The 12,637-nt window shown below is 45.3% G+C and overlaps 1 protein-coding gene across 1 annotated transcript in view; it reads right to left on the bottom strand.

Annotated features, from left to right (window-relative positions):
- The window catches only part of GALNT12 (polypeptide N-acetylgalactosaminyltransferase 12), a 52,416-nt gene extending 40,283 nt beyond the window's left edge, over positions 1 to 12,133 (bottom strand). Inside the window, exon 1 of the mRNA XM_075022766.1 lies at positions 11,689 to 12,133. Within this exon, the coding sequence (XP_074878867.1) occupies positions 11,689 to 12,083 (395 nt within the window). The 5' untranslated portion in view covers positions 12,084 to 12,133. The remainder of the gene's footprint in view (positions 1 to 11,688) is intronic.
- Between the last annotated feature and the right edge of the window lie 504 nt (positions 12,134 to 12,637).

Genomic DNA, 12,637 nt, shown 5'->3' with positions numbered 1-12,637 from the left:
TTAACACATGAAAAAGGAGTGACATTTTAATTAACTTTTTTTTTTAACTCAGAAAAATCTACTCTATGAATCCAATTTTAGAAACACATATTTACTTTAGCCTACTGAAACACATTTATGCTCAGTACTGCCAGGAATAAATTCTTCCTACGTATCACAGTCACTTGTACCAGGTAATTTCAGTTCATTTCTTGATGGAAATGGGATCTTTACCTACCCATTTTAGAAAATCGAAGGAAAAAAGAAATAAAGAGAAAAACCTCCAGGAAAGCTTTCTCTGAAAATACATCAGAAGGATTCACCGAATAAGAATGCTGTATTCCATTCCTTAAAAAAAGAACTCCAAAAGGTCTAAAGAAGCTTATAACCCTAATTATAGATTAAAGACTTAAATGCATTTGCCTGAAAATTACATGCTGGAGATGGGAAACATAATCTGGCACAGAGCAAGGCAATCCCCTAAATGTCTGTGATGCACCATGCACTGCTGCCTCCTTCATTGAGCATACCTCACACTGCGGAAAAAGGTCAGCCTCCTACGGGACATACCACAGTACAAGTTTCTGAGGTTTCTGAAGTCAAGCAAGAGGCCAAAACTAAAAAGGGCATTTTATTTACTAGCTCGATGGTGCTCAGCCGTGCCCGGGTCCCCTGTAGCCCACTTCCCTGCAACCAGCTGGCTGGACAGGGCCGAGAACCTGACATCTCTCACCTGGCATACTGAAATACACAGAGAACAACTGAAAGCTTTGCTTTTTATTTAGTACATTATGTTTATTTTAGGGAAAACTAATCGTCACATACAGACCAACTAAAATTTTGAAACTTTTTTTTTCTAATTTTTTAATTCAACTTCTATGCAGATTTGCATGTTTATCTCCGACATTATTTCCAAGACATAAATTCCTTACTAGACTGCTACAAGATCTCAGCTGTTAGCAGTATCAAATATTGTTGCTGAAATGAAGCACATTTCTTCTTATCTTTCTGTACTGAAAGAAATTTCGAAGAGTTTTGCTAAGTCTTAAAAAATAATCCCATTGGGGAGATTACAAACACAAAGCACTTAAACCCTGGAAAAATAATAGTGTAAGAAAATCTTAAAAAGAGAATGAATGCCTGAAATGGAAACGCTTAGAAGTGCTGTTGTATAACAATTAAGCAGCATACACATGGACACTAAACATCACCACTTCACAAGATATACAAGCTTCAAAAAAACCACTACAAGTATGAAACCTGACTTAAAGCCTAGCAGTCACAACTCAGCTTTTCCATTTCCCCACTCCTATTTACAACAGAACCACCTCAGCAGTGAATCTTCTGTATTCACCTTTGCAAACTTAGGATGTATTTTTATTCTCCATGTGTCAGTCAAGTATCCAAGCTCCTACTTTCCAAGTGAATCACTTCACTCCTACTTTGGGTTATTCAGAAAAACAAACGCATATCAGTTACAACATGTCATTAAAATGACAGGGAGGATACGAACTGGTGACAGCACTCCCCAAATGTGTTTTTGCAGATACTGGGAATGTGTATTTATACTGCCTATACTGCAAGCTGCTTTTGGCTTCTGACTAAGGCACTCTTTAGTGCCATCCTTAAACGCATAAGGCTGCCCTTTCCCAATATAGGGGATCACGTTAAGACAAGATTAATTGCATCTCACGTTAGCCATCTAAAAGGTAGGTGCCGTCTTTGAGCTAATTGCCTGGACTCTGCCTGACCGTAAAGACAGATCCAGAAGGCGATCCACCTCACCCTCCTGAAGCCATTTATCTAGCACAGACAAACAGACCTTTACAGGCCCCCACCTCCCTTGTCCATAGACATTTTAACGATAGAGCACATGCTTAACTTTTCTACGGCTGAAGTTAAACAACAGGAAACTACCTATAGTCCCTACTATAGGCTGCCTGATACAGCACCTTGAACCTCGTTATCATAGCTACCAAACAGTTTGTAAAGACATAACATAGACACAAGGAAATGAGTTGCCTGTAAACATGACATTTCCAAGCATGGACAATAAATGCAGAAGCACTGTTATTTGAAGTCCAACATACTATTTCACTACTCTCATTATCTTATTCAACCACAGGAACTTCACTATTTACATAGGTAATAATTATATATATTTAAAAAAAAACCAAAAAACACCCAAGTTAAAACTAAGTGTGCATGTTGAGTGGGTTCATTTACTTCAGAAAAGCACACGTATCTCTAGTCAAGAGGATTTTGGAAAAAGTTACCAGATACTAGGATCAGTCACTGAGGAAAAAACCTATTGCCAGCACATGTGAGCAGCTTTTTTAGAGGCAACAAAAGAAAAGCATAAAGTTGTAAACAGGACTCGGATGGCACTCAAAAATGCTGATTTATAATGGATAACAATGATAATGGAGAACACGATGGAAAGGAGTGACACCCGCTCAGCCTCTGCCCTCCGATGGCTCCTGTTCTCTGCAACCCCACTAGAAAACGCACAAGTGGAGTCCTTGTGCACAGCGGAGTTGCACCCTGAGAAATCGCGTCCCGGACTGGGCTGGGACACTGCCCTGCGCCTGCAGCAGCCCGCTTCTGCATCGTCCTCCGTTTCCCTCAGGTACCCTCTGCCACACTGGGTGACTGTGCCAGGAATCCTCCGGCTTGCTCACTGTGGCTTAAAAGACAGGTATAAAACAAGAAATGCCAAAGGACAAAGCTTTTGTTTATCAACTAAAACTAAAACAAACATCTACATTTTTAAATTCTAACTGGCTTCATCCATGAATCTTTAAAGATGGGAAGAGAGAGAGAGTAATGCTGGCGCATACCCAAACACAAACTTAAAACCACGTTCACTGTGTAGCAACTTTCCTGGATCTTTTACTACGGCATCTACTCAAACATCTAACTCCACAAAATGCAAACCAAAGCAAAGCATGTAGAGGTGTATCGGCATACATTCACATTCCTGTGGGTTTTTGGTTTTGCCCTTCTACACTGCATTTGCAAGTCGCAGTCTAATTGAGACTCTATGGCTGACAAGTTTAATAATTTAACCTTGGAATCTACTACACTACGAAGTCTTCTGTTAGCAAGTTTTACAATAGGTTATTTATTAGAAACTAAGGAGATATCAGTCAGGAAATGCCTAAACAAAATTAAATGGGCTATTTTGGAGAACATTTGTGTCAATTAATGTAATCACTCAATTTATTTCATTGTAAGGAGCTGTTTCTCTTAGAGATGTGTATCTATACACAGGGAGAGAGAGCATGAATGTGTGCACACCGGGCACGCTGCCATGAGTTAATGAGGAATGGTTGCTGACATACTTTTATGTAAGACTTTCATCACAACTGCAACAACGATACAGCAAGGGAGAATACGTTTTTAATCTCCAAATTTGATGTTCTATATGCACAGTTACTCATATTTTAAGAAAAAATATGAAAAATTCTGTGAGTTTATTAAGAATTGTTAAGAATACAATCTGTTCATAGATTATTTAATGCTTTCTAATGGTATACTATCTAAGTTTTGCTTTTGAAGTCTCAATGTGAATGCCCGAGAATACAGGCAAGTTCAAGATCGTGTAGCTTCTCTCAAAAAGTTCAAAACAGCACATGTCACTGGTACATCTGATCTAAAAGGATTTATGTGACTACGGTATGTGACATTGCCATATACGCACCATCATCGTGTCATCTAGCAAACACCGTTAGGGTCCTACTTCAGGCTGGGTTTCACGTGGTGGGCTAGGAACCGGGCTTGCTGGGTTTGCTACGGTGGGCTGTGGACACACCGACTCACAAATACAACCTCCTTTCCTCTTCCTAATTTGAACAAAGACACTGAATTAAATGGCAGATGCTCTTTTAGTAAGAGGTGGGCTCAAATGTGGGTTTCACCTTCTCCACTCCCACCCCATAAACTGCAGAGGCGGCAACGCGGACTCAGGGGTCTGCCAAGTATCTTCCCCCATGAGAAACAACCTCCTTCTCCCACCCTCCCAAAGCCATGGCAGAGGACAGAGCTGTGCTGGGGTCCTCTTCTCCCCCCTTTTCTACGTCTCCCTTCCCTCCTGCTCCCAGCAGCAGCTTAGGGCTCAGCAGGTCCGTCCACAAGTATCCCAGGCTCAGCAGCACGACAAGGCGCTGACATTTATGGAAGGTGCTGATAACTGCCAGAACGGCCGAATTATTTGGGGCAAGGCTGGAACACGTAAGCAGTGTGAGTTAAAGCCATGCTGGCCCACACTTCCCCACCGCCCGCTCCCAGCCCAGGTAAATGCTCCCGAAATTGTGTCTGCTGAAACAAACCACGTTAGGAGAGAGCACGCTCAGTACAGTCTATGACACGGTGATATGATCAAGACCCTGAAAACGGAGGCTAGCTAGATTGTGAAATGGTTTTCCAGATCATTTGATGTTTTAAAGAACGATTCTCCCAGCAACAATGAGGTCTCGACAAGACAGGCTGCCAAACACTGTTTTAAGAATTCAGATAATAAAGGACTGCGCTGGCTAGTGTAACAACATTGTGAAAAGCAAGGAAGAAAGCTGGGAAGTCTGAACTGGACAAAAGTATTTGCAAAAATGTTTGGGGAAAAAACAAAAAAAGCAGATCTGTTTTAGACAGATTAAAAATACGCCAAGAAAAAATTGTCTAGAAAGCCCACCCATGACGGTGGACTAAATCTATATCCTAAAATCCACAAATTTAAGAAATCCATAGATCGCCCTAATTCCAAATTGTTAGAAAAAGACAATAGAAGTTCCTACCTAGCCCAGATTCTGGATGTACAGACGAGAAGGCGTTTCTGCATGTGTCCGTGGGGAAAAAAACAATTACTTTTTCTTTTATTTTGCTGATTTGAAACAATAGTTTCATTTTGCTCAAATAGTTACCCATGTTTGCAATTTTATTCCGAAGTAGTGAAACACAGTTAACACTTGCACAGAGCCATATGATTTCCTACACCTACATTCAGAAACTTACTTTCATGTGACCAATGTGATTCAGGACAAGAAAAATATTTGCAAAGTAATACAATAACTGACAGAAGTTATTGTAACCATCACTAATAGTAGGGTGTGGATGCACCTGGTCCTTACAGACAATGTTATATAGTCAAAGCACTGTTTGAATAAAGAAAAAAAATAATCATAACTTGTGGTTACTATCACTGATGTGGGAACTTTGTCAGGTTAAAAATGAAATCAACTAAAACCAAGCATTCATCTAGACGTCAGAGGAAGCTGAGGATCTCTACCAGAAGCTGTAAAGAAAAACTGTCAAAAAATAATGATGTGAGCTCTTCTGGAAAATGTTTGCATGTGACTATTAAACGAAAGCATAATGACAAAGAAAGCTGATGCATTTTTACAGAAGATAGGGAACAAAAATAGTAAAATACCCTAAATATCAAAGCGCTTATGGAAGCATTGCTGTATTTTCTACTGCTATAAAAGGCAAGCCTGCTTATTAAGAAAAACACAAACAAAACAAAAAACAAACAATGCTGCAGATTTATTACTCCCTCATTTAACTGTATGAGGGAGGAATGAGATGTCCCAGAGACACAATGCTTTGCAGGTCTAAAGCCTGTCTATAAATGCAAGGAATCCTGCCAACTAACAGTAAAGTAGTGACTAAAAGGTATTACAATTAATGTAGTTACTTGTAGCTAATTATCCATTCCAGAAAAGCTCAGAAAACAAACAAAACAAAAAAAACCCAACCCCAAATCAGTGACCACAGTGTTCAGAAACTACTGAACCAAATACGCCTGTAAGTGTTTTATGCAAAGCGTTTGCTCGTAAGGAGAAGAGCGTTGTGTCTGCTGGACTCTGACCCAATGTAAAGCGTGGGAATACCTACGCCAAAGCAAGCCCTGGGCACAGAGCGTGGAATCACCTGCGCGCTTAGAGGGAAGGGATGTGCTGGCAAGGTCAAGCTGCTGCAGATAAGCTCTCCGAAGAGTCCAGTTTTCCTACGTGCACTGCAAAAAAAAGTCACTGCAGTCACTTCACCTTTAGGTAACAGATTGAAAGAGAAGTGCCTGGGTGAACTTGCAATGGGCTGAGAAGGAAACACCCGGCTGCTGCGCCATTTCCTGAAACATGGTCAGGTTAAAACTCCTGGCAGGAGCAGCACACCCATCAAAATCAGATGCTGTGATTTTTGGAGAAGAGGGGCCAAAACCTCATCTTGAGCATTTTTCTGGGAATTTGCTAGTGAGACACTATCAGATGAGCAGCCTGCATAAGTTGGTATTCACAACCCAGTAAACAAAACAAACCATGGTAGCAAGTGAGATTGTAAGAGAGTCACATTCAAATCTAGCAACAGACGGGAAAAGCAGTTTTGAAAGTCAGAAAAATCTTCGCACAAGATTGTTATGCTAAGCTCAGAGACAATATCCCCCAAAATAAGTAATATTATAGGTACAAACGATGGTGACAGAGAATTTAAGTATTTGTATATATCTATCTATATGCAGATACTGAAATATATATACACAGATAATTGAATATCTATATAACCATGCATATATAAAACATTATATATAAATGAGCTCTCTCCAAAACACAATTATCTAGAATTAAAGAACAAACCTCTTAAACTTTTTTTTTTATAGCTGCTAATTATTATGCAGACCACATTCAATATTTTGGGGGCTTTTGCGGCTACTCAAAATCCTTTGCCAGGTAAGGAAAGGTAGGAAAGACTTACAAATCCATTTGCTTGCAAGCACAAGTGAAATGAGGCCCAAGGGCTGATTCAGGCAGCTTCTACCATGAAAGAGACATCACAAAATGCCGAGTCAGCACAAAAGTGCCTATCCCTGCCTTGTTCCTTTTGTAACAAGAGCCAGCCAAAAGAAGGCTGGTGTGATTTTACAGAAACCGTCCCTGAAATAAATGTGCAACACACCCCTACTGGGAGAAACATAGAAAGAAAATAAAGAAGGTAGAATGTCTAAAATCAGGAACAATGCTTGAGAACAGCCCTTAATCTAAAAGAACCCAAGCAGAAAAACTGGAAATGTATTTCTTACATGCTGTAACACACTGTAAAAGGCTGCCTAAGAGACCCTATCAGTTGTCTGCCTAATCCTGCAGTCCTGTAAAATAAGCACGCGATGCAAAGTCGCACAGGACAAGATGCAGCCCGGCTGTTGCACAGGGGGGAAGGCAGAGCAGCAGCATCAGCCCCGACATGGCCCTCTATAGGTCAATGTCTGAGGCAGGGATGCTCGCTCATTTTAAACCTGCTATAACAGTTGCTTCCCCGGTGTGTATAAACTCAAGAGATGAAGGACGGACATTGGGAAGACAACCTGGGCCATCTAGACAACATCACGATTGAGCTGGGGGTGGCAGGGGGAAAGATTTCACTGTGGCAGTGATGTAGCCTTGAAAGAGGTGCCCAGAGAGGCTCTTGAATCGCCATCCTTGCAGACTTTCCAAATTTGACGGGACAAAGATGGCTTTTAGCAACACGCTCTAAGACTGAAGTTGCCCTGCTTCAAGCAGGAGGTTGGACTAGACACCACAGAGGTTCCTTCCAACCTCCGTCTTCTCTGACCCTATGGCATATTTCACTCCTAGCCTTGTACAAACTGTATCACCATTTAGTAATTTCCTTACAGTCTTATGCATAATATTTTACCAAAAGAACATTTTTATAGTTTATTTCTATATATATGTTTATTCGTATGTTTAAATATATATATTTATGTATACATATACTTACAGTACACTTATATACATACATATATATTTACACACACACACAATTCTAGCCACCAATAAAACCAAAAAGTTTCTGTGTGATGAAAACACATTATTATCTGCTGCCGACCTCAAGCACAGACAGTTAAAGGAAGTAGGAACTGTCTAAAGGAAACGATAGAAATTGTCAAGCTCTCCAGGTCAGTGTTTCAATAGAAACAGGATCAATTCTCAGAAAAACATGTTACAGTGATCTGTGAGAACATGAAGGAATAAAGGTCTTCTGAATATTTACATTGGCAGGAATATATTAGTAGGAGAAACATCTAAAATTTCAGAAACTTTATAATAAATAACATCTGTATAGGATTCATTGTCAAATATTGTCAAACAGTATATTATTTGGGGGAGTAATCTCAGTCAAACTATTCTTCTCTTCCTGCACAGTGTTACCAGACAGAGTTACTAGCAAATAAGTACCGCCACATTTCTCGTCTGATAGCAGGTCCAGGATGTACAACATGTAGCAGTGGGAGAAGTTTTTTGGCATCAGTTTCTGATAAAGCAACAGGACACCTTGTATACATAATTTTGCAGACCAGGTGTAAAGGCTTACTGGTTCAGATATTCGCAATCTTACTAGCAAAACTGTAGTTTTCACTAGATTCACATTTGTGATTTTCACAATTCACACCGAGAGCACGGGTTCACTGATGAATGTGGGAGGGCATTAAGGTTAAGAGGAGCAGTGGGACATCCAGGTGGTGGGGATGTTGCCTATCTTTATTTCCCTTTCTTTCCTCCTCCCATTTTCCTGGGATCTAAAATTTCCAGACTCACCTCCACACACATAAGAACATGCTGAAACAGACCAAAAGCCCATAGCCCAGAATAATGTCTCCAAGCATAGTATCTGTTAGTATCTCATGAATACTTGATGTCGATTTTCTAGTAGATGGAGTTCCTCATACTGTACAGGAAATGGATTTTTGGAACAAGCAGGTGGCAGAATTTGTGTTTTCCACTTCATGCGTGGACCTAGTATTGCAGTGGCCCAGCAAGAGGCACTCTCTCAGTAGCCTGTCTGTCTTTCAGGCTGAAGAGCTCTAAATTAATTAGTCACTTCTGTATGGAAGCCATGCTGTAAGTTGAACAGCATTGGGTCCAACACAGATTTCTGTGGAACTTAACCAGGGACCCTACCCTATTTAAAAAAAGAAAACAAGTGCTTCCCAGTTTTTATCCAGTTATTTATAAATGCAAGGAATTTCCACCTTATTTCACAGCTGTTTAAGGAACTCATCAAAAGCCTCTGGAAATAACACCACACCTGCTAATCCATATAATTACAGCCTTCAAAGAACTCCAATAGGTTTGTGAGACACGTCATCCTTGACAAAGGCCAAGTTGACTTTCTCAATAGATCACACCTACCCGTCTGCTACTTTTCCTTACCACAGCCTGTAAATAATATGCCTGGAAGAGATCCAACACTTGCCAGCACAGAGTTCTCTGGTTCTCCTCTAGGACTCCACTAAAAAAATGGTGCATTTGTCACCTTCTGGTCTTCAGGTACCAAAGTTGTTTCATTGATCACAACTAAAAATTCAGCCTTTGCACCATTTTTGTGGACAGCTGAAGTCTACTTGAAGTCTACCATTACTACTTATTTCCTACCATTGTAGCCTTACCCAAATGTTCATTAAAGATCATGAATGGTCAAGCATTACCAACCTTAAAATAAACTAAATCATATTTTTCCTAGACTTAACTTTTCAACACTGAAGCACAATGAATTTTCGATCGCTACAGGCTTGTGGATACCTTTTTCAAGACTTTTTTTTTTTTTAACTTAGATCTCTTACACGGTCCTCCTTCTTAAGAGAGGTAAACAATTGTATTGCAAAATTGTCTTTGGGGAAGTTTTTTTTTTTGGTCTTTCTTTTTTTTTTTTTACATTTGCTGTGTGAGTTGGATATATGTTCTGTGATATTTTTGCCATCATTTAGATTTAACTGTCTGAAAAGGCAGGAAGCACCTGCCAGCAGATACTACAACAGTACAATACAGCCCCAGCCTCAGAAGGCAACTATCTCTGAGATTATGTCACTGATGCCTTGCAATCCTTTTGGTTTAGGATATGTTTTGTCATTTCAACAGCCAAATATTCAAATCAAAAAGGATGTGTCATTGTAGCAAAACCCATCTGCCCACTTACATTGTTTTCATTTCAGGAACCTCCCTCCCATCTATGATGTCCCCTTCTCAACAACTGTGATCTTCCATTTCCTCCAACATCTTGTCTGAAAGAAATGGCAAGAGTCCAGAATAATTCATTGAAATGATTTAAATGCTTCCTGTCGAAAAGCAACCAAAAAGGTTCTTTTTAGCCTCCAGTCTACAGACTGCTTGTAAGGGGAGAATAAAAGATAACCAAGAAAAACAAGCCTACTGCCAGGCTTAAATTTATGATAAAAAGGCCTCACACCTGCATCACAATTTTTTGAGAGCTATCACAGGATTCGTGTTTTAGATTCAGCACTTACAACTAGAGTTGGGTGAGCTACTGGACAGGACACGCTGACATGAAGTGAACATGCGGTAGAACCAGAGCCCTGCTTTTTCCACAGCTCTTTGCTACCATCCCATACAAACCTGTTGCAAGGAAATAAACCAGCTGAAGCCAAGTTCAGGTGAAACAGCGGAGGGGACTCAGTCAGTAGCAGCCCCGGCTCTGTCCTGACCTCTTTGGCTGAAGGCACATACCTGTATCCACTCAATTCCTCTCACCAGCTGGCTGCTCGCTTACAGGACAAACGCTCAGCTAAACTGAGTATTTACGTTAGGCCAGAACCAATTGTACAGTCGGACTCGCTGTGCGGCACTGGCTTCACGACTGCACTGAACTGCTGCCTGTCAGCTAGAATCATCTCAACAAACGGTATTTAATGCTTAGTTTACAATTGCTTATGCCCCCATCTGGCACTAGGGTCATAATCGTAAATGTAATTTGTAAACGTAAATTGTCCCACCAACTAAGTATCCCGGCTCAAGCAAAGTCCCAGTTTAGAAGGGCGCTGCGCGCCTCTGTGAGTATTTCCACACCGTAAACCAGCGGCACGCTCCTGGCAAATCCGATGATAAAATAAATCTGCTTTATGCTGTGCAGCGCAAGACATCCGAACGCGACGCAAGGCTGAAGCCCGGGAAGCGTGACACCTGTAAAACTGGGAGCGACTGGAAAAAGCAGACTGCTTGCCCACAGTGACCTGCCCGGGGGGGACAGCGGCAGGAGAAACACCGCAGCGTGCCCCGGCTTAAAGGGCTCAAGCCACACCGAGCCCAGAGGAAAACCCGTTCGTGGAAAAGCGGCAACCAGGCAACACCAGCGACGCTTTATTTATAACCGGCTGAGCGAAGGCTGGCGACGTGAAAGCGGCTGGGGGAGACGCTTTTCACAGCCGCCCCCCCCCCGCCCCCGTTTCCCGCCCACCCATCTCCCTGCAAGAGCGGCTCTAGCTGAGCCTCGTCCCCTCAGCAGCCCCGGCCTCGTCCCCTCAGCGGCCCCGGCCCCATCCCCTCAGCGGCCCCGGCCCCTCAGCGGCCCCGTCCTCGGCCCCGTCCCCTCAGCGGCCCCGTCCCCTCAGCGGCCCCGGCCCCGGCCCCTCAGCGGCCCCGTCCTCGGCCCCGGCCCCGTCCCCTCAGCGGCCCCGTCCTCGGCCCCGTCCCCGTCCTCTCAGCGGCCCCGTCCTCGGCCCCGTCCCCGTCCCCTCAGCGGCCCCGCTCGTCCCCTCAGCGGCCCCGGCCCCGGCCCCTCAGCGGCCCCGTCCCCGTCCCCTCAGCGGCCCCGTCCTCGGCCCCGTCCCCGTCCCCTCAGCGGCCCCGCTCGTCCCCTCAGCGGCCCCGGCCCCGTCCGCCCTCGGGGCCGCCCGGCGGCAGGTGGAGCGGTGCGCGTACTCACAGCGGGTGCCACCGCTCGGGCAGGCGGCGGTGCAGGGAGATGCGATCGCTGAGGTAGATGTTGATCTGGTGCCGGCGGACGCTCTCCTCCTGCCGGCGTTTCTCGGCCGGGCTCAGTTCCAAACGCACCGCCCGGCCCAGCTCGCCCAACGCCGCCGGGTCCAGGGCCGGCTTGGCGTACACCGGCTTCCGCAGCAGCTCGGGGTCGGCGGCGGGAGGCTGCTGCGGCGGCAGCGGCGGGGCGCGGCGGGCGGCGTGGCGGGGCGGCGGGCCGTGCCTCCAGGCGAGGAAGCCGACGGCGGCCAGCAGCCCCAGAGCCACCAGCGTACCCCCACCCCGGCACCCCCGCTTGCCCCGCTTGCCCCAACACATCCCGCGGCCGAGGCGGCCGGCCATAACCGAACGGGTAAGGCCTCTCCCGGACACGGCAGGCGGACGAACCTCCGCCCCGGGCGGACTCCGGCGAAGTTCTCACAGACCTGCCCACGCCGCGTTACCCGCCAGGAAACCCGCCCGGCTCCTCCGCCGCCGAGCTCCTCCTCTCCTCTCCTCTCCTCTCCTCCCCGCCCCGCCGCCGGCCAGCCCGCAGGGGCGCTGCCGCGGGGCGGGGGGAGAACCGTTCCCGCCGGCGGACCCGGGTCCGCCCCGCCTGGCAGCGAAGCGCGGAGCGGTGGGGGGAGGCTGCGCCGCTACGGTCCTCCGTTCTGTGGCGGCGGTCGGCGGGCTGCTCGGTCCCGGCAGGCCGGGGAAGAAGGCACACACGGCTGCGGCTTTAGCTCCGGGTTCTTTCTCGCTGTGGGGACGCCGAGCGGTGGGGAGAGGCAGCCCCGGGCGCTCGCCCTCACAGCTGCCGGGAGGGAGCGGAGCAGGGCCGGTGCTGCTGGGTGGTGGAGGAGGAGGGAGGAAGGCTCGTCCCCTGCGGACACCTCCTGTTACCCCTCGGGGAAGAG

Source organism: Buteo buteo, chromosome 3 (assembly GCF_964188355.1).
Source record: "Buteo buteo chromosome 3, bButBut1.hap1.1, whole genome shotgun sequence".
NCBI lineage: Eukaryota > Metazoa > Chordata > Aves > Accipitriformes > Accipitridae > Buteo > Buteo buteo.
Note: the sequence above shows the minus strand (reverse complement) of the source record. Positions and strands in the feature narration are given on the sequence as shown.